We start from the raw sequence: 26,745 nt of genomic DNA, 5'->3' as shown, positions 1-26,745 counted from the left end.
AAATCAATGAATACATTTTACTTATTTTTCTTAAGAGCTCTGCTATCTGTGAGGAGAATGCTTTGATTGTGCTTTTTCTGCATGGCAGGGGTCTGGACTGGATGACCCTTTTGGTCTCTTCCTGTCCGATGATTCTGTTATAAAACGAGATACAGAAGAAATGTAATTCCCATGCTTAATTAATGTAAGAACGTTATGCCACAGGGCCATGTACAGTTTTCTGAAAAGATATGAACTCCTCCAGAGTAGCTTCTGATTTACCAAAGCTTTTGCAAAACAAATGGTGATGAGTAAGGTCCTTTCATTTCAGACATCCTGCTTCACAGCTGTTCAGTGCTGTATTACCCTTTAAGTCTTGAGTCTCTTCATGGTTTTGTACTACCATCTAGTGGACAACAATGAAACTCTAGATTTCTTATAACAGTATGTTCCAAACTCAATATAGGCAGGCCCCAAGTTACAAACATCCGACTTACAAATGACTTACAAAAGAACAGGGGTGAGACAACAGGAAGTGAGGTGCAAGGGCCACAAAAATGGAGTACAGGAGCCATATGAGGCCATTGATCATACTCTGCCCACTCTTGCACTTCTTCATCCAGTCTGTCAAGGCTTACTTACAACATTTTCAGATCCTGTTGTTTTATCAGGAATTCATTTCCATTTGTTTGGTACCGTATATACTCAAAGATAAGCCGAGTTTTTCAGCCCTTTTTATGAGCTGATAATCGGCTTTTAATCGGGTCAAGGTCAAGCCGGCAGTGGAGCCTGGAGGCCGTTTATTGCAATAAATGATATATTTCTCTCTCATCTTACCCTTCCTTATCAGTGTTTACTTTTCCATAGCCTCCCTCCTATTAACCAAGGGAATGTTTTGAAAAGGGCCCTTGCAAGTCAGGAAGAAGAATATATCTTATAAAAGCGTTTTCCCCTGAAATATTTGTTAATCTCTTCTACAGAGATATAGGTATTTCCCCCTGCAAGCCTTTGCAATCCCTATGTACCTTTATATTTATATCTACATTAATTTTATATATAAATTTCTCCCTCATATGTTTGCAAGTCTTTGCAAATCCTATATACATATAGATATCTAGAGATTTCCATGTACCTGTATATCTGTAACTATGTGTATACATTCTTTTATATATGAAATTTCACCTCACATGTTTGCAAGTCTTTGCTAATCCTATACAGATATAATTATCTATATAGAGAGAGATGTCTAGAGAGAGATATATGAAAATATTGTAAATATTGCGATGGAACTGCACACACACATACACACGTAGAGATTTCTAGATAGATATAAACATAAATATATAGGGCTTATAAATATTGTAGGAGGAAAATGCACATATATATAGAGAGGATTTGCAAACATTTCAGGGGGAAATGCATACGTGACATTAGTATATGTCATTATAGATCTATATCTAGCTCTGCACTGTTTATGTAGGCATTGAATGTTGGCCTGTTACTGGGGCCTGAGTCCCCATGGGGAGATAGGACAGGGTACAAATGAAGTTTTATTATTATTATTATTATTATTATTATTATTATTATTATTATTATTATTATTAAGTTATTAATACCATATTGTTTTTGTTGACCCTATTCTTCCACTTAGAGAGCTAGTTTACTGTTTTTCTTTGAAATACAGAAAATATTCAAAAATCTTTAACCTACTGATGCCTCAATATAATTTCATTGGGATCTATTTTCATTTTGAAATTGACTTGTAGCTGCTGCATTTTCCACCCTCGGCTTATACTCGAGTCAATAATTTTCCCCAGTTTTTTGTGGTAAAATTAGGTGCCTCGGCTTATATTAGGGTCGACATATACTCAAGTATATACAGTATAATTTCAGCTTTTTCAGATAATCCTGAAAATCTCTCTGGATAATAATCATTGCATTTCAATTGACTCACTTATAAAATATGTTGTTGATAAATTTTAATACTGTCTATTGTTTGGTTTTAAGTGGAGTTAGCGGTCAATGGTACACAATTGAGGTGTGCAATGCTGGTTGTCTTTGTGAAGCAGAAATCATTATTGAAAGATTGTTTGGACCCTGAAATGTTCCCACCATCCACAATTTTTTCTGTTGATGTTTTTTAGTCTTAAGTGAACATTGCTCATTTTAAAAAATCATTTTCTCCCCCTTTATTTTTAGACTTTCTTGTTTATAAACTTGAAGCACAAGAAACACTAAATAAGGGAAGGGTAAGTAAGAAGATAGAATATATTTCCTCTTATGTAAACATAACTGAAAACACAGTTCTGAATAATTTTATCTTTAATGTTTGAAGTGATATTCTTGCTTGGGGATGAACTTCTTTGGAAGGGTCCGAGGAGCCATTTGGTTCCTGAGATGTAATTTGACTAGAGAACAATTTCCATCAATTTACTTACCAATACTATTTAAGAGTAAAAGGATGAGCCTTCCTGCACCTTTCCCTTGTAAATTTACTGTGCTAAGCAGGCCTGTAGCGAGGGGGGGGGGGGGGGTTAGGGGTTCAACCCCCCCCCCCCCGAAATTTTTCAAGTTATAAAAAAAATCTCGTCTACTCATGAATTTTAACTGGTTAACCAAATCCCCATGCTAAGTCTATGAGATGCAAAACATTAAGAGTCCCTCCAGGCACTATCTCAAGCAGATATTGACAGGTTTGTAGCGGGGAGGGGTATGTGCTAGGGGTTCAACCCCCCCCCCCCCCCGAAATTTTCAAAACCCCTCCCGAATTTTTTTTCTGGCTACGGCCCTGGTGTTAAGTGTTTCACTCCAGAAACATTATTTTAAAATTGATCTTCTAATTCAGGGGTGTCAAACTCATTTTCACCGAGGGCCACATCACTCTTACAGCTGCCTGCAAAAGGCAATTTTTAATTATAAGAGTGTGTAAGCATAGCTACTCCATAACATATTGTTAAATAATCTGGGACGCCACGTCACACATCATCCTCATCATTTGAACATGTTCTGAAAATAACAACAAACACTAAACAAAATGCAAACCAAAATGCTACAACTCCCAAATGTGACCGAACCTTGCGGATCACATATGATGCTGTGATGGGCCAGATTCGGCCCATGGGCCTTGTGTTTGACACATGCTCTAATTCAAAGCAGATTATATTAAAAACTTGAGGTTGCCACTGCAGAACTGTTACCTTATTTGGTTCCTGTTTGTATTGATGAACCAGTAAGAGACATTAAGAGGCAAATCTCTGTTCAATTCAGAGTGACCTGGCTTTTTTGGTACTAGAAACCATTGGGGCAGAAAAGCCAAGATAGGATTGTTGTGTGTTTTCTGGGCTGTATGGCCATGTTCCAGAAGTATTCTCTCCTGATGTTTCACTCACATCTATGGTAGGCATCCTCAGAGGCTGTGAAGTATATATCTGTGATTATGGCCATGAAAGCTTTTAACAAAACAAAGCCAAGATAATTTCTGGTGGCATGTTTGTTCTCTAATGGGTATACTAATGATCTCTTCAGATTATATTCAGTGCAGTCCCTGACCTGCTACACTGGAAAGATATCCACTTCTGGTTGCAGGACTGACTATGGTTTTGTGTTGAACTCCACTGGAAACACAAATCCTGAGGAAAGTAATCTTTGGGACAGCAGCAAATTTGCAAGAGTTTAAAATCTAATTCTGCACTGTAAACAGTGAACACAAAATGTTTTGCTTAATAGACACATTATAATGTTTTGCCAATGCTATAGTGTAAGGCACTTATTCAGAGCTAACTGAAGGTATGAAAAATGGCAGGAAGGAGAACTATTATATTTTTTCAGGAATGGGCAATCCATAATACAGTGGTCCCCAGATGTTTTGGTCTTCAACTCCCAGAAATCCTAACAGCTGGTAAACTGACAGGGATTTCTGGGAGTTGTAGGCCAAAATACCTGGGGACCCACAGGTTGAGAACCACTACCATAATTTATAGCATAGTTGTATTTGAAGGGAAGTTCTTATAGTAGCTTTTAGGTTGAATCCAGTTGCTAGTCCCAATTAGAATAGGTCACAGGAACAGAAGTGTTGATTTACCATTCTAGAATTGATTCAACTATACTACTCTAGGGATGTCTAGCAATTGGATTTAGGCTTCTGTTGTTTACATAGATGCTATTCCAAGGGAAAAGATGACGTGATTTGCAGCAGGGAAATTGGAAGATCTCTTCATTGTAAGGAGCACTTCCTTTGATTTCTAGTCCAATAAGATTAGACAAATAAGATCAGATAAGCAAGAGTGCCAGCATAGCATAGTGATTTGAGTGTTGGACTATGACCAGGGTTTGATTCTCCATTTGCTGGATGACCTTGGACAAATCACATACTCTTAAACCTAGAAAATCCTGTGATAGGGTTGCCTTAGTATTGCCATAAATTGGAACAACTTGAAGGCACACAACATCAACAGCGAAGATCAGATTAATCTCATTGTTAGTTGTATGACTTCAGGACGGTTAACAACCGTCCATGTACTCTGTGTCCACATGCAAGGTCAATTACAGGGAAAACAGCAATTCATTTCAGTTCAGTGTAACTCACCCCTCTGCATAAGGATGTTGATGAGACTCTTCAAAGCGACCCAAAGACTACTTTGAGTAACATTTTCTGTTCCACCAACATCTAACATTGCACAGTGAAAAAATTTGACTATTTCACATTTATGTTACTAAATCAAGAGTGCAGAACAGTTTCATGGGAATCTATCTATTTCACACTCATTCATCCATTGCTCAGGCAAAAATCCTTATACTACAGTAAGAAATCTACATGAACCTCATTCACACAGTCTACTCTCTTCCTACTCAAATATGCACAAATTGAGCTCCCTTACTCTTCACAGAAAATGGACATGAATAAACTTTGTCCACCTGTTTCAGCTTGTACTGAGTTTTTCCTATCTGTCTGACTGATTTTCAATCTACTGAGGATAATGTATTGTCAAAGGCTTTCATGGCCAGAATCACTGGGTTGCTGTGAGTCTTCCGGGCTGCATGGCCATGTTCCAGAAACCTTCTCTCCTGATATTTTGCCCACATCTGTGGTAGGCATCCTCAGAGGTTGTGAGCTACTGGGGGATATTTCCTGCTGTTTCTCTAATGAGAATATAATTTTTTAAGAAGCCATGTCAGAATTGACTGTGGATCATGCTAAAAAAAAAAAGAAGAGAGAATTCTGGGCCCTGAACAGAACACACTTCATTTATGGAAGTCAAGGCAAACAATCCCTGTGTCCTCTTTGGAATTTTACTGGGAATAAATGGAGGAAGTGGCAACTCGCTGATAGTTTTCAGATGGCAGTGGAGAATTCAAGAGATATAAAAGGTGACTGGGTTACTTCAGCAGTAGGGCACTAAACAGGGAAGTGCCTATATCAATTGCACCAGCTGGACCAGCTGCTGTGCAGTTCAGAGATTTGTTCTTCTATCTCTTTGACATTGAAATTAATTAGTTGTGGGTGAAAATCTCAAGCAGTCCTGTATGTCTTGCAATTGAGTAACTGAATATTATGGCAGAGCAGCAACTTGGTTTGGTACTACAGAAAGCAAACATTAGGACATCCTTTCCTCAATATAGCACTAATTGGAGGTATTGGGATCATTTCATCTCCATAAAACTAAGACAATGGAATTTTTCGTCCAACACTTGGAGTGGGGGGATTTCATCCTAGGAAAAACAACATTCATTTGGGTCTCGAATCCCAGTTATTTCCTACATTCCAACAGTGAGGTTGCCATTTCTTTGCAGTTTCAAGAAAGTTTCCATACCTTTGTAGGAATGCATTGCATATGAACTAATGCTGTATTTCTCTTTTTCATTTCCAGCAAGATTCCAATAGTAGATACAGTGCATTGAATGTTCAACACCAGATGCTGAAGGTAGATATGATTTTTGTTGTAAAAATCTAGTCATTTAATAATAATATTAATAATAATACATTTATTTCCCACCTCTCCCTGTGACGCTACTTTGCTTCCTCTTATACTACCATACACCCAAAAGGGGGGTGGGGGGCTAGTTCTTCATTGGGAATTTAGAAAAATTGTGATATTCAGGCTCTTCTCTTGTTGAAATAACTAATTTTTCAACTCAATTAAATCTTCTGGGTGCTTTGAGAAGTCCTCTTTCCTTTTGCAAAAATATTGCTTCTCCATTTCCCATGTGCACAAATTTCTGTGCACTGTAGAGTGAAGAAGAACTTCTTGTGTGCATGCTGGGATATTGCACCAACCTTTCACACACCACAATTATTTTGATGTGATTTCACTTTAATTACCATGGCAACCTCCTATAGAATCCTTTGGTTCCAATTTCTGTGTACGGCTGTAAAATTTGGGCAACAAAGAAATAGAATCGACGTATTTGAAATGTAGTGCTGGAGAAGTTCTGTGGTTAACATCACAAATTAATGGATCTTTGAGCAAAAATTTGAAAGTACCTGGCAAATATGAAGGCCATATAACAGCTGGATTGATTCAGTCAAGGAAGTGAGGGCCTTGAGGTGACAAGACCTAAGAAGCCATTGACTGGGGCTATTGAAAGATTCATCATAGGTGGAAGTCAATGACAAATAACAACATGAGGGACTAGAGCTTTCTAGTTGTGTATTTTCACTTCCCCTCTCTAAACTGCAAATACCAAGATTCTGTAGATGTTGTCACAGCAGTTAAAATGGGATCATAGCACTATAATTGTGTAATTTGGAAGGGTACCTGACTTTCCTTTTTAACCAGGCCCACTCTCAAGTCATTATACCCCTATTTTAAAATTTTGTGTAACCTGAAGAAATTCTGCACTGAATATTCAAACATATAAATAGATGTATAATATTTTAAGTAGCGGTGACCAGCCATGGTCGTTTAGATATTAATCACCAGCATCTTATGATGGTATCTAAAGGTTTGAAGTTACAGGAGAGTAGATGCCAATTAAACATCAGAAGGAACACCTTGACACTAGGAATGGAACCAATAGCCTGGAGTGGTGGTGAGGGCTTCTTCTCTGGATGTCTCAAGAAAGACATCAGACAGCTGGCACAGCTTATGATTCTGCATTGAGCAGTGGTTGGACATTGACTCATGAGTCCTCTTCCAATTCTGAGTCTATTATTTTAGTCCATAGTTGCCACCTCTGGTTTCCTCAGTTCTGAGGACCTTCACTAACCAGAAATACAGAATTAGGGGCCTCAAAGCTGACAGCCACTTCCTCTTACTCCGCTCTGTAAAAGAGAGCCAATAATAACTGCTACAATAATGGACTGTTGTGCTGCTCTAGTATAAAAGTTGAATTACTATGTTTTCAGTGTTTAGTTTATTTTTTTTATAACAAATTTGTTATGGTACACCTTTTCATTTTTTTATTTTTATTTTGCATTGCTTACAGAGTCAACATGAGGAATTAAGGAAACAGCATTCGGACCTGGAAGAGGATCATAGGAGACAAGGAGAAGATTTTAACCGTGTAGTCAATGATCACAAACAGAGATATGCAGAGCTACAGCAAGATAAAGAGCAAGAGCTGTCAAAGATAAAGGGTATTGAATGCAGTTATTCATTTGTAATTAAACTTTGGGTGCAGGAGGGGAAATATATGTTATTTGATTGCCAGTTTTTAGTAGGAGTCAAACGTAAATATTTAAACCTTCAGCGATTCAGATCCTCCATCAAATATATCTCTAGGATCAAGATTTGTTTACATTTGAATTTTAACAGAATCCATGTATAATCTGCGAGAAGAAAACAGGCAGTTGAGGAAAGCCCACCAAGATATTCATACCCAGCTACAAGATGTGAAGGTAAGTTCCCAAATCCCTGCAAGGCATTATTGAGGGAGGGGCAATATCTTCCGTTTGCCAAAGAGTATAGAAATGTTGCAAGTGGAATTGATGATTCAAATATTATTTTCTTAATTTAATAGAAAGAAAATGTTTGGAGAAACTTCTTAAGTACATATAGTGTTGTCTTGGGGAGATTAATACATGACTTCAAGCCATATGTACAATGCAGAAATAACATGTATTCGTTTTCCTACACTGGCCATGCTGGCTGGGAAATTCTAGGAGTTGTAGTCCCATTTTATTAAGTGAGGACAACCCTATTTAATTTTTGATGCTGTTTGGATTCTGGTGTATTAGGTTATGAAGGAATAAAAAGTATTAAGAGAGATGGCATTTTCACCTAATGGTGCATGGTAGCTTTTGCCAAATATGACATCTCTCACTTTTTTCAGTGTAATCACTCTGTGTGAGATGTGTCACCATGATTAAGTGCAAGAATGTGAGCCTTGCAGGCCTTCAGCTGTTGTAGGGCTATAGTCCTTGTTAGCATCATCAGTGGTGAGTCATGCTGGGAATTGCAGTCCAGCAATATTTAGAATCTTGCATGACTCCTGTTCCTGGTTAAGAGACACTGGAAGCTGGCAACAGGAAGATATGCTCTCTTTCTGAACTAAGAATTTTTCATTTAATTTTAGGTAATGCATATGTTTATTCCAACCCTAACGATGATGATATAAAGCTTGGAAAAATACATGTTTAAAGATGTAATTTATTCCCATTATTTGTTGTAGCGTTTGCCAAGTAATTCATTCCCATTATTCATTGTGATTGTTTTTCCATTTGTAATCATCTTCATTAGCTTTTTTTGTGGATTGCCTGCCATCGCAGGATTGATAAGTGATAGGCATGAATTTGAAAACCTTTTTATTAATAATCCTCTAAAATACCTTTACAATTTTTTTTTTCAAAATGAGGGTGATAGTAAGCAAACTTGGTAAACAGTCTTGGTGGTAAGCAAATGCTCTGGGCTGATGTTATCAAGGGTTTATGCTTAACTAGGGTTTGAAACATATATCAACCCCTTATTTAGGAAGGAACCTGGTTAATATTAACCATGGCTAAGGTTGATTTACCCTTTATTTTTGATTAAGGTAGGAATAGAAATTCTATTGGTAAGGTCAGTATATGTGAAGTAAGGATAATAAATAAACTTCACAGCCTGTTCCTAGCCTGTTAATCATAATTATATCTGTACCAACCCCATTGTAACTAAAGGTTGGATAAAATTGGAAATACTATAGTTAGTGAATTGGTTAGTAGGCAACTGGTGAATCATCTTTCCAGTCAAGTGGACAACCCTAAGTATATATTTGTTAGGCTTTGAAAAATGATTGGCACTTGCCTTGATGAAGTACACTTGGGATCAAATTTGATGTGGTGTTTTCTTTTATGTAGCTGCAGCATAAGAATTTGCTCTCCCAACATGACCAGCTTGTAGTGACATTGGAAGAACACAAGAGTGCGCTAGACGCTGCGCAGGTCAGCCAGAGAAGTGGCTTTGAATTAGCCTCCACTTTTAATAAATTGGGTTTGGGGTTTTTTCTTCTACCTCAGTAATACCTTCCTAAAATGCCTTTCCTCTTTCTTTCTGCTGATGGCAACTTTGGTGCATGCATATTTTCATTTTTATTTTTGCATGGGGATCACCGCTTAACAACTGGCTGCACTCTTGGGGAGAGAAATCCATGCCTGGAAGCATTTCTGCTAAGCCAAAATTATAGCACAATAAATTGTTGTTGTTTCTTGACAGCTCTATTATGGGCTTGAGTGAATGCATCTATGGATAAAAGCTGAATCTTTTCTTTTCTGAAGACTGTGAAATCTTTAGTGGTGGTTTTCTCTTCGGCAGCCTGTATAACATAGGGACTCAGTTCTTTTGTGCTTGGAAATAAGTCATTCCCAATGTATGTTTGTGCATTTGCATGTGTGTGCATACATGTGATTTACAAGTAAGTTTTCTTTGGTTCTAATGCAAAAATCATTTCAAAATGGAAGCAGACTCATTGTGTTGTAATTTGTTTTCTGTGTTGGTTGGATTGTGTGTTAACTTTCCTGGAACAAGATCAATTGTTGTTCCATTTTCTCCTCAAGCAAAATAGGGAAAACTAGTAAGAAGTTCAGTCAACACCACGATTAGATAGGGAACTATTATCTGTACAAGAACCCAGAAGAAATGAAAGAGTTTGTATTCTTCTTGTGTACCCTTTCCTCTTCCAAACAATCCTCTGCTGATCTATAATAATAATAATAATTTTATTCTTATACGAATAAGACCCCGAAGGGACTCGGGGCGGCTTACATGGGGCCAAGCCCGAATAGAACAATAAAAACAAGACAAGAAACCAATGAAACCAATAATCAAACCATAAAAACAAGTCATAAAAACCACATACAAGATAAAATGTTAAAATCATGGATAAAGTTCAAAGAATCTAGGCCAAAGTGCTAAGAGTGCAAATAAATCATATCATCAGAGGAAGGAAGTTATTCAGCTGTAATGGCTATAAAGTGCTATTATAATACTGGGGAAGGCGTTCACTGAAATGGACAGCCGGTCAATGATACAGAGATCAGTCACCAAAAGCCTCCCGGAAGAGCGGTCTTCAGGCTCGTCCGAAAGGAGAGGAGGGTAGGGGCCTGCCTAATCTCCCCGGGGAGCGAGTTCCAGAGCCAGGGGGCCACGACGGAGAAGGCCCTCTCCCTCATCCCCATCAGCTGTGATTGTGAAGGTGGTGGGAGCGAGAGGAGGGCCTCCCCCGATGAGCGAAGAGGTCGTGCAGGTTCATAGGGGAAAATGCGGTCTCGAAGGTAGGTGGGTCCCAAACCGTTTAGGGCTTTGTAGGTGATAACCTGCACCTTGAATTGGGCCCGGAAAATAAATGGCAGCCAATGGAGCTCCTTAAACAGTGGCGTTGAACGCGCCCTGTAATTTGCTCCAGTTAGAAACCTGGCTGCCGAACATTGAACTAGTTGTAATTTCCGGGCTGTCTTCAAAGGCAGCCCCACGTAGAGTGCATTGCAGTAATCCAGTCTAGAGGTAACTAAGGCATGGACCACCATGGCCAGATCTGACTTCTCGAGGTATGGTCGCAGCTGGCGCACAAGTTTTACTTGTGCAAAGGCCCTCCCAGCCACGGCCGACACCTGAGCTTCAAGCGTCAGCCCCGAATCCAGGAGGACCCCCAAGCTGCGGACCTGCGCCTTCAGGGGGAGTGCAACCCCGTCAAGCACAGGTTGCCACCCAATACCCCGATCAGACGTACGACTGACCTGGAGGACCTCTGTCTTGTCAGGATTAAGTTTCAGCTTGTTCGCCCTCATCCAGGCCAACACAGTGGCCAGACACTGGTCCAGTATCCGAGGGGCTTCTTTGGATTTAGGTGGAAAAGAGTAGTAGAGTTGGGTGTCATCTGCGTAGAGGTGGCACCGAACTCCAAAACTCCGGATGACCTCGCCCAACGGTTTCATGTAGATATTAAAAAGCATGGGAGACAAAATAGAACCTTGCGGGACCCCACAGGTCAATGGCCAGGGGTCCGAGCAGGTGTCCCCCAGCTTCACCATCTGGGTGCGACCCTCCAGGAAGGACTGAAGCCACTGCAGAACAGTGCCCCCAAGACCCATCCCGGAGAGCCGCCCCAGAATGATACCATGATCGATGGTATCGAACGCTGCTGAGATGTCCAAGAGAACCAGCAGGGTCACACTCCCCCTGTCCAGTTCTCTGCGGAGGTCATCCACCAAGGCGACCAAAGCCGTCTCAGTACTGTAACCAGGTCTGAAGCCAGACTGCGATTGGTCCAGTCTGGATTTTGTCTGGCTTCTTCTGTCTTACTTTTCCCGAGTAGACCACTTTGCCCCAAAAAATTCCTGCTGATAGGACTGCTTTGTCACCTAGAAAATCATTGGGCCCCAAAATCTATTGGGACATTGGGGGCGAAAGCAGAAATATTGGGCTTGTTAAATAAATAAATTTCAATAGCAATCAAAATGCAGCAGGGGCAACTTGCAAGTTATTTGAACTGTAAATTGCTGTGTCTAATGTCATTATCATAATTGGCATCATCTTCGTCATTATCCAATGAGGGAAGTGGACCTAATGCTTTCATTAGCAGCTGATGGTGCCTTCTGTGACAGTGAGGTGGTAAATCTGCTCTGAAAGAATTAACCAAGGGGCGGAACCTTTCTTTTTTCGGAGATGGGATTATCTGAATTAGAGAGCTCCTTCAACATTCAGATTAAAGCAGTAGTGGGTTCAACTAAATATTGAAGGACCTACTCTAGATTCACAACTGGTTCTTATCAGTCTCCATCTGTGCTGGGGTTTTCTGCAGTGCTCCACGCTTCCTCCATGGAAGATCACTACAAACACCAACTTTGCCAAGGCTGTCGTGTGAGCTTTATGGCTTGATGGGGCTTTGAAATTAGGCCCCACAACAGGAAAAATGGATAACTTGTGGCCACACCCAATAATTAACAGTGTGCATTTCCCATCAGCCCTAGCCAGAATAACCAGGGAGATTTGCTGTGTTACAGCTGTCGTAAAGTATCATATTCCCCGATTTATGCTTTGACATTCATCTATACTTGATTGTACAAGCTCTTCACTCCTGCTCCAACCCATACATCAGCATTGGGTGGGGTGTTGTTGATGGTGCATTCACACCAGGATGGATGTGAGTCACAGGGAGAGTTTGTAAACAGCTTGTTGATTGATATATCAGGTGAGTAATAGTTTCTGAGAAACGTGTGCTTCGGAGAAGAAGGAGAAGAAAGGCGTATGATAGAGATCTGGTTTCCCTCTATCCTCTCTGTTCCTAGGCTTTTGTGGAGTCCCTTTTTCACTAGACATGACAACGATACCAAAGAGGCAAGAGTATTTTGTTGTGTTAGAAACAATGGGTAATCCATATCTTTCTTAACTCCTTTAAGTTACTGTCTGTCTCCTGCATGCAACTGGGAACAATCCTTTGAATTCGGCACCGTCATTTGCCCTGCAATGTCTTTGATTCCCACCCCTTTGCTTCTACTCTGTTACTGAACCTTCTTCCCACAAGGTTTTTCCTATTTGATGAAAATATATGCGTCTCTTTCCTTTTAAGATTTTATGGTCAATGAGTACCTTAGGTTGATCTCAAGTGTACTAGGATGTTTTTTATATCAAAGTTATAATGCACCCCAGGCTACTGAATTATTACTGAATGGATGAAGTATTTATTTTATATTTATTTACAACATTTCTATGCTATCCAATAACAAACAGTTCTTTGGGGGATTCACAGTAAATGCTAAGCCTGCTTCCACATAGAAATACAAGACACGAATTCAATACAAATATGATTATAGAAGACCTTTTGGGGTTGGTTAGGTACATAGGGGTGTATGGATCAGTTCCATTAATCATCCATTGACCTTTTTTTTGTTTCTTATTCCATCATTTTAGTAGGATTTTTCCCTCACCTCATTTTTGCAAAATTCACAATTATTCATAATCATCTATGCAACCTGTGTCAGAGCAGTAATGTGCCAATATATGTATCCAAAGAAATTCCTGTACTATGTGTTGTCGAAGGCATTCATGGCCGGAATAACTGGGTTGTTGTGAGTTTTCCAGGCTGTTTGGCCATGTTCCAGAAGCATTCTCTCCTGACGTTTCACCCACATCTATGGCAGGCATCCTCAGAGGTTGTGAGGATGCCTGCCATAGATGTAGGTGAAACGTCAGAAGAGAATGCTTCTGGGACATGGCCAAACAGCCTGGAAAACTCACAACAACCCAATTCCTGTAGTCTTCTCACGTGAGACTTTTGACTTCTCACATCCATTTAATGACTTTTTTTGTAGCCTTTTTGCTTCTACTTTTCTTGTACAGGTAGTCCCCAAGTTACAAACATCTGACTTACAAATTACTCATAGTTATGAACGGGGGTGAGACAACAGGGAGTGAGAGGAATGTAATCCTCAAAAGGGAAAAGGTATCTCCACTGAAGCTTTATCATAGGGACAGAAAGTGAGCTGAAATCTTCTGAACAGGAGCACAGGCAGAAAAACGAACTCCACAAACAAACTCTTCGCTATGCTATCCAATATATGGTTGGAGCTACATATCCAATGTATGGCTGGAGCTACCCTTAAAAATGTACCAGCTCTAACTTGCATACAAATTCATCTTAAGAACAAATCTACAGAACCTATCTTGTTCGTTACTTGAGAACTGCCTATACACCAATATTCAAATGTTGAGTTGTTGTTGTACATCTCACTGATGTTCTCAGTGTACAAGTGTTAGGTTTTTGTTTAAAGGCATGATTGCTTGCAAAGTTATCATGCTTTCTCATTGTGCCATCATAGAACTTGCATTCTGTCTTATTCATGCGGCACTTTTTTTTTTTTTGAGTGGGAAAAGTTATGTGAATGGAGCAAGGGTGGGTGTAGGCTGTAGTAGTGACTGTCAGTGTCACATGTAATACTTAAATGCATTTGCAAATCCCAACTGATTGAATCAACGATTGCATGGTGAATTATCAATTATAGAATTTCCTTTAATTCAGTAAATCTACTCTGATTTGAACTAGCAATTGTACTTATGCTGCTGCTTTAGGATTGGGAATGAGGAACCCGCAAAGATCTCCCACACACTATTTTTTTTTTTTTTCGTGTCAGGAGCAACCGGAGTTGCTTCTGGAGTGAGAGAATTGGCCGTCTGTAAGGACGTTTCCCAGGGGACGCCCGGATGTTTTGTTGTTTTTACCATCCTTGTGGGAGGCTTCTCTCGTGTCCCCGCATGGAGCTGGAGCTGATAGAGGGAGCTCATCCACACTCTCCCCAGGTGGGATTCGAACCTGGCAGCTTTCAGGTCAGCAACCCAACCTTCAAGTCACTTAGTCCACTACGCCATCTGGGGGCTCCTCCCACACACTATGATGTGGCAAGTGATGTAAAGGTTTGTGGGTAAAATAGGATCTGGTAGTGGAGACTGCTCTATATTTCTAATTGTGATCCAATAGGTATGCTGCACCGAGATGGTGTTATTGAACCACCCATGTTCCACCACTTTGCCTTGTGTTATGGAGTGATTTGTTTCATTGTATGTTCCTTATAAGATTCTTGTGGGCAACTGCCTTTCCATAATGGCAAACAGGCTGCTGGAATAAGCAGGCTCTTAGACTCACCAAATAGGACTCTTCTTAAGTTTTCATACATAAGCAATTTTCTTAAAAAATGGGAAGTTGTTTTTCTTGCAAATGTTTGAACAAGTGCATGAAATTAATCGTTATGCTTTTTCTCAAGGGTTGTAATGGTTATGTATTCACTCCATCGAACTTTCTGTTTGTGAATTTCTTCTGTTTGAAAGGTTGAAGAGAAACACAATATTTCATTTTTGACAGTTTTGTTCCTTTTCTTAAAAAAAACTAATCCCAGTTTCTGGGTGGTGGGGTTTTCTGCTTTGCATGCCTGCTGTAAAGTATTAAATTGGTGCACTCTGGCGCATAGAAATATGTAGTTCCAGCAGATGGGCATTTTAATCTGATGAGCATGCTTAAGTTAAAATCCCACATTGCTTCTGAGCTGTGAGCTTCCATGCAGTTTTTAACAAGAAGCGGTTCATTTGACAGTGCTATCTAATGCTTGCATTTGAATTTCTAGTCCCAGGTGGAGGAATACAGGCAGTTGAAGGACACCCTGAAAAAGATGCCCAGTTTCCAGAAGCCTGAAAGTTTTAACCAGCCACATTCTCAGCTAGAAACACCAACGCCTTTTCCACTAAGTGATTCCAAAGCACATGGCGCAGGTGCTGATGACAAGCAGGTACAAATATTTGACTGAAAAAGCTATCTTTGATCTTAACCGTAATCATTAGCATTTATACAGAACCTTCTGAGTGTTCAAAAACAACAGCATATTATCAAGTAATCCTTATAGCTGGTTTGTAAACTGAGTCAGTTGTTATTACCAATGGCACACCAATAGGGATGGCCAAACTTAAGGGAACTTTTCACTCTAACTGATTAGTGATGTCAGAATTAGAAAATTAGATGCTGAAATTGTTGTTCACAAACCATGGTTTGTGCTAACTATCATTTGATATTATGTCTGTATTGACAGACCATAATAATGCATCATAAAAATTGGTGCGTTGAACAAGTTAAAAATCAATGCAGAGGAATCTAGCTAAACCATGGCTTGCCTGTAAGTTTGGAAGAGTAAGGTAATCTCTGTAAATCTGTAGAATCTGTCCCCAGGCATTTCAAGTCACAACTGAGTTTTAAGTGAAAGAGGTGATAAATATAGTAGTGATAGTTTATTGTTTATATCCCCTAACCATTCTGAAAATTTGTGCTAACAGTGGCTTCCACATTTATAAACAATATACTTAAAGCATGTAAAAGCTCATCATTAAAGCGGAACTGACTTGCCAGAACAATCTAAAACTTGCAGCTAAAATGATACAAAGTAATTGAAAATAATAAAAATAGATTAGTATCCTCCTAAAACTGTGGTTCTCAGCCTGTAGGTCCCCAGGTGCTTTGGCCTGGGAGTTGAAAGCCAAAACATCTGGGGACCCTTAGGTTGACAACAACTGTCCTAAGAGCTCTTTCTTCAAAAACATAAGAGTATTTAATAGCCTTCCAACCATAAAAAAATGTCCTTGTCTATTAATGGAAAGAATGCAAGGAGTGGGCTGTTCTAGCCTTCCTGGGAAAGACGTTCAAGAGCCTATGGGCACCTCCGAGAAGGCCCTTTGAACTTTTTGGAAGGCCAACTTGTAGGAACTCCAAAAAGGCCCCTGAATGACTTGATCCCTCAGGGGGAGTGTAGCCCAATCCAGGAAAATGGATTGCTCAGCAGATGTGGTGGTTTCCATCGCCACACCCAGGAGTTGGCTTGGACTCCACTTCCTGTTGCCTGGCAATTCCTCCCCATTTTTCAATACAGTATAAGAGTGTTTTTTTTTTCCGTGTCAGGAGCAACCTCAGTTGCTTCTGGAGTGAGAGAATTGGCCGTCTGCAAGGACGTTGCCCAGGGGACGCCCGGATGATTTGATGTTTTTACCATCCTTGTGGGAGGCTTCTCTCATGTCCCCGCATGGAGCTGGAGCTGATAGAGGGAGCTCATCCACACTCTCCCCAGGTGGGATTCGAACCTGGCAGCTTTCAGGTCAGCAACTCAACCTTCAAGTCACTTAGTCCACTACGCCATCTGGGGGCTATAAGAGTGTTGAAAGAAGCCTTTTTAATTGCAGCAAGAAAATCCAACTTTTCCCAAAGAGCAGGCTGAACCAGCAATTCCTAGTACAAGTGTTTATTTTAGCATAGGCTTGATTTAGTCTGGAAGAAAATTCTAATATCCTTTGCTGATTAGTGTGTAGATGGCCATGTGTATTCAGTAACTACCCCTTTTGGAGTGCTTGTGGTTAATAAACCATTGAAAATCTTTGCTCTTTGCAAATGTCACTTTAAGCAAGAGAAAGCTGTTAAACCCCCTCAATGTCCATCATATTTGCATAGAGCAAACTTCAGGGTTTGTGTATTTTATATAAAAATGTATACACTCTGTATGTGGTATTTATTCTAATTTTTCAAATTTTTGGACTAGACAATTATATGCTTCCATAGATCTACAAAAACTAGTTCCTGACAGTAAATGCTAGTTGCGAACTAGGACAAGAGGAGTCCATTGCTGATATGTAATGGCTGCAAAGCAGAAAACCATAAGCAGTTTAAACATGAAAGATTTGTCTAGACAGCTCAATTCTATTTGGAGGATATTTGAATCAAAATAAGATTATTTCTCTTAGGGGTGATTTCACACCTGGATATCTGGCAGTTGATATTCTGATGCTTGGTGACTTTGCTGCTCCAGTTCATAGATGAATGCATCAACTATCTCCACTGTCCTTCAGGGTCATGTCAGGTGATAGGAAAGCAGAGGAAGCACGTGTGAAGTCACCTTTAGATAACTGCTTGCACTGCTTTTTCAGCCCAAGTGCAAGTTTAATGTCAGATTAGTTCTTTGTGTGGGGTGGGGGCATGTGCTTGATTTTAGTACTGAATAAGGCCCATAATACTTAAATATTTTAGCTACATCTGGTACCTACGTTTTAGGATAAGATGCATTTACATGTATTAGAATGGGGAAGATGTGCAAAAGCTGGGAACCACCAAATCATGATGTTTTGTAGAAAGTGATATGATGATTTCAAGAATCCCATCTGGAGATTCCCCATCACTGCTTCTTTTGAGTTCCAAGTTTTATTATAGTAGTGGCAAGTCAGACGGCCCCATGTTTTGTTCTGTTGCTTTTGGAAAAATACACAACTATGCATTTGTTCCATAAAACAGGTCTGAGAAATGTTTGACCCTTTATGATTTGGGCCATAACTCTCATAATCTCTTAGTATTACCATGTTGCTGAGATGTTTGGGGTCTGAACCCCAAAACATTTGGCAGATCAGTGCTTTTTTAATCTATATATATAAAAGGGTAATGAAATTTTGGCCTAGGACAAAACAACAAAACTACACATTCCAGAAACACTAAACTTGGCAGCACAACCCCTCATCCATGCCTCTATGTTCATACAACAAAATATATATATAAAATCCTAATTAGAGGGAGAGGAATAATTGTTTTTATCTAATTGCTGCCAGTTAGAAGGCTAAGCTCCGCGCACTTGGTCTCCTAACAACCCACACAGCCCAGGGGACAGGCAGAGTTAGGCCTCACTTAGGCCTCTTCCACACTGCCTATAAAATACAGATTATCTGATTTTAACTGGATTATATGGCAGTGTAGACTCAAGGCCCTTCCACACAGCTATATAACCCATTTATAATGGACTTAATGTCAGAGGAAAACCTTTACCCTTTACCTTAACTACCACCAATTCCTCAATTCTTTCTTTCCCATACCACCATACTTCGCCACAGCAACGCGTGGCCAGGCACAGCTAGTCATTCATAAAGTTGAATTTAACTGTTCAATGTCACAAGTGCAGTGATGACTATCTTTTGTGTGTTCGTTTTTAAAGGCTTGTATCGTAATGATCAACAATTCCAATGATAGTAATTTGAAGTAGATCCACAGGTGTCCTACAGGTGGCACTATTTTGTTAAGTACAGTGTTCCCTCGCTACTTCGCGGTTTGCTTTTTGCACACTCGCTGTTTCACAGGTTTTCAACTCCGCTCCCCCCCGAAAGGTATATAGATACACATACCGCTTCCCCCTCCGTTCTTCCTCTCCTTCACACAGAAATGGCAGAGGCAGAGGCTTTGCTGAGACTGCTTAAGAAGCCCCTCCTCCTCCCTTGAAGCAGATGGCAAGGAGAAGCTGAAATAAGCATGTTGGGAGGTAGCCAGGCAGCAAATAATAGTGTATAACTACTAAAATAAGGTATAAATATTAAAATAAATATAGCATCCCTACTTCGCCGATTTTCACTTTGCGCGGTTGGTCCTAGAACGTAACCCCCGCAATAAGTGAGGGAACACTGTATTAGTTGTTTCCTACCTCTTTTTATATTTGGATTATTTTAATTTGAGATTTGTCAAATAATTTAGGACTCAGGTTTGAATTGCTTAATATGTGTCATTGTTTAACTTAACCATATTAATTTTTGGATGATCTATCTTTAAACCTTCACGGAAAGGTGCCCCCCGAGAATGATCTTATGGTGCTTTCTTATTTCCTTCGTACCTTATTCTTTCACATAGTCTGTATGTTTATCCCAGAAAACTCAATAAAAGGTTACAGGAACTAAGTTACATGTTCTACAGTGCATTGTCTTTATTTAGTACATCCAATAAGAAACCTGGTATTTGAAACAAACCACCTAGATTGAATCTTCTGTATGGGTGCAGGTTGTGCTGAATGGTGAACAGCCACTAGGAGGAGAAGAAACCAATAGAGGAGTTCATTCAGAAGGAAGAGAAGAGAGAGCTGGACTGTTCCATCCTGGCAGAAAAGAATTTGAAGGTCATGTGTTGCGGGAGTTAAATATCCAGGAGAAGCAGGAAGCTGGAGAGGATGAAGAGCAACATGTGGAGCAGGTTGCAGAGGAACACAAAAAGGAACTTGAGGAAGAGGAAATGGAGCAAGCAGGACAACCAGAGCACTTAACAGAGGATCTCGACCAAGTCCCTGGGGAACATGACTGGAAGGAAAAAGATCGGACTGAAGAAGAGACCAAGATTATGCAGGAACACAATCACTCAGAGGTATTCTGTTTTCCTTTTTACAGTAGAGTCTCGCTTATCCAACGTAAACGGGTCGGCAGAACGTTGGATAAGCGAATATGTTGGATAATAAGGAGAGATTAAGGAAAAGCCTATTAAACATCAAACTAGGTTATGATTTTACAAATTAAGCACCAAAACATCATGTTATACAACAAATTTGACAGAAAAAGTAGTTCAATACACAGTAATGCTATGTAGTAATTACAGTATTTATGAATTTAGCACAAAAAATCACGATGTATTGAAAACATTGACTACAAAAATGTGTTGGCTAATCCAGAATGTTGGATAAGCGAGTGTTGGATAAGTGAGACTCTACTGTATTAACTTCAACTCTCTTGTTCATTCTTTGTCCTTTCCTAAAAGAAAGCTTGCTAGCAAATTCTAGGGGTTAAAGTTGCAACTATTCTCTACTATCTTTATTCAAGTTAAGGGTATATACATTTGTATGGAAAAAAGTGGAAAAAAACACACACATTGATATTTCCCAACCTGTTGGAACAATGAACTGGCTCACTATAAGGCACTCTATTTTTTTTCTCCCTATCCCAAAGTCTAACCTTTGGCTAAAAAAAAAATCTCAGCAGTCTGATTTCAATGTAGGTGTTGGCAAGAGGTGGTCAGTGAGTCATGTGCAGCCCTGGATATGTTCCCTTCCTCCTGCTGACACTGTCTTTCTTCCAAACAAGTAGAATCACAGTAGTGGGTACTTTTAGGAGTTGCAATTGTACTCCAAAGCAGGAATGAGGTCTTACATCACCAACTTTTGACCTTTTGGAGAGTGCTGTTCAAAAACAGAAATGAACTTCTGTTCATTTTTGTTTAAAATGCTTTTAAACTCTACATTTTCAGTTCAGATATGGCCTCTTGTACATCCTGAGGGGAGGAGAACAAAATAGGCTGTCCATCAGTGATTTAACTCTTTAATACATGGTGTTAAAGACAACCTCAGTTATAAGTAACTTTGAAAATAAAAGCCACTTTAAAAATGAGCTTGTTAGATACACATAAGCTTAAGATGTGGTGTGCAGATGTGTTTACGCAAAAGCACAAAAAAGACAGCCCAGTATTTTTCATTGTCCTTCTCTCTATCCAGTATGCCCTAACAATTTGGCTGGCTGTTTTAGCTTTCTAAAAGTGGCATGCCCTGAGGAGCTGATGTCTTCAGAGTATAGAGCATATAGGGCATGTTTTGTGTCAATCTGTAAATAGAATCTCAGAAAAATGACTTTGCCTTCTGGGTCATGTCTCAGGGGCACCAAACTGTACTTGTTTCTTTGGTTTCCACCTAGATCTTTGCTGATGTTTAGCCAACTCACAAAGTTGTCCTGTTATTTCAAGCTTCATTAGGACTCAGGCATGTCCTGCAGCCCATGATTTAGCTGTTGTTTGCTTTCTTACATGAAATTTCTTCCCCTGATGTGTTTGTCCATCTGTTTGTGCTTTCTTGCTCGCAGCCTTCTGATTTTCCCCTAAATACCAGTTCGTTGATACCAACAGCACATATTTATTTTTGGGGATGGGAGGGAAAGAAAGATTGGAGGGAGAGATCCAGTCATCTAGCCTGATTTGGCATTTGCTTCTTGTCATTTTCCTCTTTCTTTCAATGTTCCCATGAATACTCCAGCTTTTTGAAATGGTTTTGGTAAAGGAGTGAAGATAAGTGGTGTGGTGGCCACCACACTTTTCAATTTTTTTAATTCTCTTCCAAATGCAAACTTGGCTTTTATTATACTCTTGACAAAGTTTTCATCACAGCCCTTTAAATTTGTTTAGCCAGAGAAACTGTGACTGACCCAAAATTACCTAGTAAATTCAGAGTTGACTGGGTTTCAACCCTGTCCTCTCTCAAATTCTTATCCAATACAGTACGCCTTGAACATTTCCAATAATAAGATAGAAAGTTGTTATATGCTCGCTGTATCCTTTACTGGTTGTTTTACATAGGATGCCCTACCCATCTGGTCCTCTTTGCATTGCTGACCAAGTGGAAGGGAAAAGGGAGAGTAGAGTGTTTGACCCATACCTCTGTCTGGGAACCATGAGGTCAGTCTCCAAATGAAGAAAGCACCTTCCTATAGTGCTGTCTTCCAGCAGACAAGAAGGTGACTTATTTTTATTCAGGAAAAACTTTGTCAACTAAGTTAGATCAGGAAAGAAGCTTGTAGATAGGCAATGTTGTATTCATTGACTATATGGTGTGCTTCAGTTGCTCTTGAAATGTCTCTTGTACCTCAATCTATTTTATGTTGCAGTGGTACTCGTTTTTGTTTGATTTTATGGTCATTCCTCTTGAGTTTAGCGAACTCAAATTTTATAAAGTCAAATAAACTAAGAGCACCAAATGATCAAATTGGAATCTTTGTTTGAGGAGAGCCAGCAATAGTGTTCTCCTTTTGAACAAATAATCAACTTCTAGCTCTTTCTTCAAACAATAGCACAAAGAATCATCATAGGCAGTTACTGGGTTTTGTTCTAACATATAGTCACTTGCTTCCCTTCTAGGCTTTTAAAATGTACTTAACCTTTTCTGGATGTCTGTCATGAAATGCTCAGGAAAAGGGGTTAGCTTCTTCTTCCATGTTCCCAGCTGCACTATCCATAGTTCTTATTCAATGTAAGGAATGCCTTTGTCTTTCTCTAGGATCCCCCGACTGCAAAGACTGTAACTGTACATAGGTACAAATCACCCTATGAAGAGCAGTTGGAGCAACAGAAGTTGGCTGCACAGAGAGCAGAAGAAGCCAACCGCCTCCGGGAACGACAGGAATCTCTGCATCAGGGGAAGCTACAGGAACAGTTGTTAAGGCAGCAGCAGCTTCAAGAAAGAGAATTGACCCTACGGAGGCAAGCAGAGCGGGATGAAGAACACTTTAAGCACCAACTGAGGTTGTCTTTAAAAGGAACTTGGGGCTTTCACTTAACTGGGATAAATTGAGGGTTTCCAGATTTAGGTAACTCTGTTAGGGCCAGAAGCTTCTACCATGTTGCTACTTTTTACGCCATTTCCTTGACAGGACTGGGGGTGATGCAGCCATTTTGAGGGCATGGTGTATGGACATTTTGTGGTGAGCATCATTTGATTCTTGCCAGATGCTTGAATAGCACCAGATCATTCTCTGAATAATACGTTTCTGGAACAAACTGCTGTAAAGTGGCATTTAAAATGCCTTGTTAAAAATCATTATCTCCCCTCTGTTATATAAGGTTCGTCACATAGTGCATTGAATTTCTGTCGTAACATCCCCATACCTTGGATTTTTGAAATTGGAGTGTTCTTGTCGGGAAGGGAATCATGCTCCATTCAGTCAAATGGTCTGGTGTGTTGGAGCTTGATGCCAACATAGCTGGTACCATTCACATTTCATTAGTTATGTGTTAGTATATTTGTCAAAGCATTTGTGGGTGGCGGTGGGCAAGCACACTACTTGAGGCATCTGCAAAAGATATGGGAGCCAGTTTTCACCTTGCATGGCCTTTCTAAAAATTGGCTGAATATTTAGCTGTATTGTTCTTTAAATTGTATGGTGCCTTGAGTCCCTATTTTGGGAGAAAGGCATGATGATAATGATGATGATACTGTGTGCTACCTTAGCTTTAAAAAAGAGAGACCTTCTGTGTATCTGAATTAACCCATTCATGTAAACTTTTCAGCCAACAATCCCATTATGACAACCTAGATCAGGATATTGTACAAGGAGAAGAACAAGGTGCGCAGGAAGAAGAGGAAGAAAGTAATTGACTTTTTAAAGTTTTTCTGTCTAATTAATATATATGGGTTTTTTGCCTTTATTGATTTGTTCCCATTGCTTTTCAAATTCCTTCTACATTTAATCTGTTTTATGTTGTTGGAAGAGGATGGAACATTTTAATATGAATTTATTTAAAATTGTTGGTCCCCATGTCAGAAGAAAGGTAGTCTTTCATTCATTCAATCATAATAAATAAATGTTTACAAGTGATAAACTAAACTAAACTATATCTACAGTTTAGACATTTCACAACATTTTGCATTGTTACATGAAACTTCCTTATGTATACTTTTTTCTTCACAAAAAACAAAACAATCAGTCCAGGACTGAACCCCCCCCCCCCCCCCCCCAGTAAATCTGGTTCTTCGCCATGGTGCTACTTTTCTGTATTAGTTGAAATGACACATTTTTGAAATTGGAGAGTGTTATTGTCAGGAAGGGAATCATGCTCCATTCAGTCAAAAGCCCAGGTCTCCGCCATTAGTAGAACCGCCTTCTTTCACCTGCGGCAGGCTAGACGGCTGGCCCCCTATCTGTCAAGGGACGACTTAGCTACAGTGATCCAGGCCACGGTCATCTCAAGACTGGACTACTGTAATGCCCTCTACATTGGCCTTCCTTTGTCAGTGATCCGGAAGCTCAAGTTGGTACAAAATGCAGCTGCTCGACTTCTTGTGGGAGTCCCGATGAGATGTCATATAACACCAATCCTACAGCTGCAGTGGTTACCAATTGAGCACCGGATCACTTTTAAAGTGATGGTGCTTACCTTTAAGGCCTTACATGGTCTAGGGCCAATGTACCTGAGGGACCGCCTCACCCCCTACCAACCCCAGAGATCCCTCCGTTCGGAGGACCAAGATCTATTGGAAGTTCCCAGTTTTAAGACCTTGCGCCTAACAGCAACTAGACGTAGAGCTTTTACATCAGTGGCGCCATTACTCTGGAACACTCTGCCGCCTGAAATTCGTGCCCTGCGGGACTTATCAGTCTTCCGCAGGGCATGTAAGACACACCTGTTTCAACAGGCTTTTGATCTCCGCTATTGCTGTTTTTAAATTGCTTAGATTTTAGCTGTTTTTGTAAGCCACTCCGAGCCCTGGGGGAGTGTTTTTGAGATTTTTTTTAAAAGATATTTTAAAGATGTTTTTAAATTGTTAGATTTTAGCCTTTCTTGTAAGCCGCCCCGAGCCCTAGGGGAGTGGCGGCATCTAAGTTTAAATAATAAATAAATAAATAAATTTGGACAAAAAGTGTCCCATGACAGTGCTCCAAAGCAGCAATTTCATTCTCTGGTCATATCGAGTTGGCCCTATTCAGGGTTCTCACTGAAGTTAGGAAATACAGGACATTTAAAAGATGGAAATCGCTATATCTCTGCGACCATGAACTGCTCGTGAATGAAATTGTTACCATTTGAAATAGTGAGTCATAGAGTTTCAATGGATTAGTGGTAGATACCTCTCACAGCGCACAAAAGGCCCCTAGCCTCACACAATGGTGACTCCTAATGAGATATTTTCCACTTGCAGGGTTATTTTTTAAATTTGTTTTTGGTTAATGAAGCTTGATAACCCATTAAGCAGTTTGTAACTTGTGTAATTGTAACATATGTCCATTGTGAAATATACTTGTTTCAAAATGAGTCCATGTTTTTGAAGCACCCTGTACAAAAAGAGTTACGTTGTGACTCTTAACTATGATCCTGACCCTCAATACATGAAAATTCTTGTTAGGTCAAAAATACCTCCAACTTGAAAGAAAGAAAGTAAGAAAGAAAGAAAGAAAGAGAGAAAGACAGACAGACAGACAGACAGACAGAAAAGTTTGAGGGCTTTAAAGCTTTTTGATTGATAGATCCTATATCAAAGCTCAGCTTAACCTGTTGAGAGACTTGACAATGTGATTTGTTCATTTATTTGAATGTTTGTATATCCTTTCATGAATGTCAGTGTCTCTTACCTGTAAGTCTGGCATTTTAGTCTTGACTTCATAAATGAGAGCCCATTCCTATGGTCCCTATTCCTATGATGCTCAGCTTGTTCTGGTTTTTCTAAATGTGGGGATGGTTGAATTAAAAAAATGTATGTTTGAATGTACTATTTGTTATATTTTTATACTGTGTAATAGACAGTTCTCTGGGTGTTTCAAAAATACAATAAAATTATTCTTCATCAGACTATGAGCGGCAGAACCAGCATTTGGATGAAGCAGAGGAAGACCAAAATAATGCAAATGAACAACATGATCGGGAACTGGACCACCAAGCTTTGAGTGAGCAGAATGATGATCCGGTGAGTAGCAGTGGCACCTACTAAAATTTAATATGTCTTCTTTGGCAACTTTAAAATATACATAGACAGTTAGCCTAGACTACAATTCTCCTAATCCTTACCTATTCTCCATGATGGCACAGAGTTATGGGAGTTGTAGTTTAAAACATTTAGAGTATACCAAGTTAACATCATCTTTATGTATTGTTGAAAAAAGATGATAGGAAGAAAATCAATTCTCCCTACACACTTTGCTCTTCTGGGGGGCATCTGCTCCAACCAGCCAGAACCCGACTAGCAACCACCACCCAAAGGACATTTTCATCGACCGTCCCATGACTGGAATGACCTGCCGGAAGAACTCCTGACAACTAAATGAGCTGTCAGAATTTAAAACCATGTAAAGACCTATCTCTTCCAGCAGGCCTACCCAGACAGTCTTTAAACATGAATTTTAAATGCATGTCTTTTGTTTAATCTCTATTTTGTGTATATGTATGTACTTTATAGTGTAACTGGTGTGTAATTTCTATAGAGGTATGTTAATATGTGTGTTTTTGCTGTGCTTATGTGTTTTAATTGTTCTATAACCCTTCTTGAGACATGAGGAGAGGCGGGTAAGA

At 39.7% G+C, this 26,745-nt stretch overlaps 1 protein-coding gene across 3 annotated transcripts in view; it reads left to right on the top strand.

Moving 5' to 3' along the window:
• The window catches only part of golim4 (golgi integral membrane protein 4), a 72,401-nt gene that overhangs the window by 31,230 nt on the left and 14,426 nt on the right, over positions 1-26,745 (top strand). For 2 of the 3 annotated variants that reach the window (XM_008106063.3, XM_003218161.4), the window contains exons 3-12: positions 2,179-2,228; positions 5,847-5,900; positions 7,405-7,555; positions 7,734-7,816; positions 9,254-9,337; positions 15,506-15,667; positions 19,720-20,076; positions 22,742-22,986; positions 23,752-23,831; positions 26,028-26,143. In XM_008106063.3, coding sequence (XP_008104270.1) covers positions 2,179-2,228; positions 5,847-5,900; positions 7,405-7,555; positions 7,734-7,816; positions 9,254-9,337; positions 15,506-15,667; positions 19,720-20,076; positions 22,742-22,986; positions 23,752-23,831; positions 26,028-26,143 — 1,382 coding nt within the window. The remainder of the gene's footprint in view (positions 1-2,178; positions 2,229-5,846; positions 5,901-7,404; positions 7,556-7,733; positions 7,817-9,253; positions 9,338-15,505; positions 15,668-19,719; positions 20,077-22,741; positions 22,987-23,751; positions 23,832-26,027; positions 26,144-26,745) is intronic. The other variant, XM_008106064.3, reaches the window with a different exon arrangement.

Source organism: Anolis carolinensis, chromosome 3 (assembly GCF_035594765.1).
Source record: "Anolis carolinensis isolate JA03-04 chromosome 3, rAnoCar3.1.pri, whole genome shotgun sequence".
NCBI lineage: Eukaryota > Metazoa > Chordata > Lepidosauria > Squamata > Dactyloidae > Anolis > Anolis carolinensis.
This window is presented reverse-complemented; position numbering and strand designations above follow the sequence as displayed.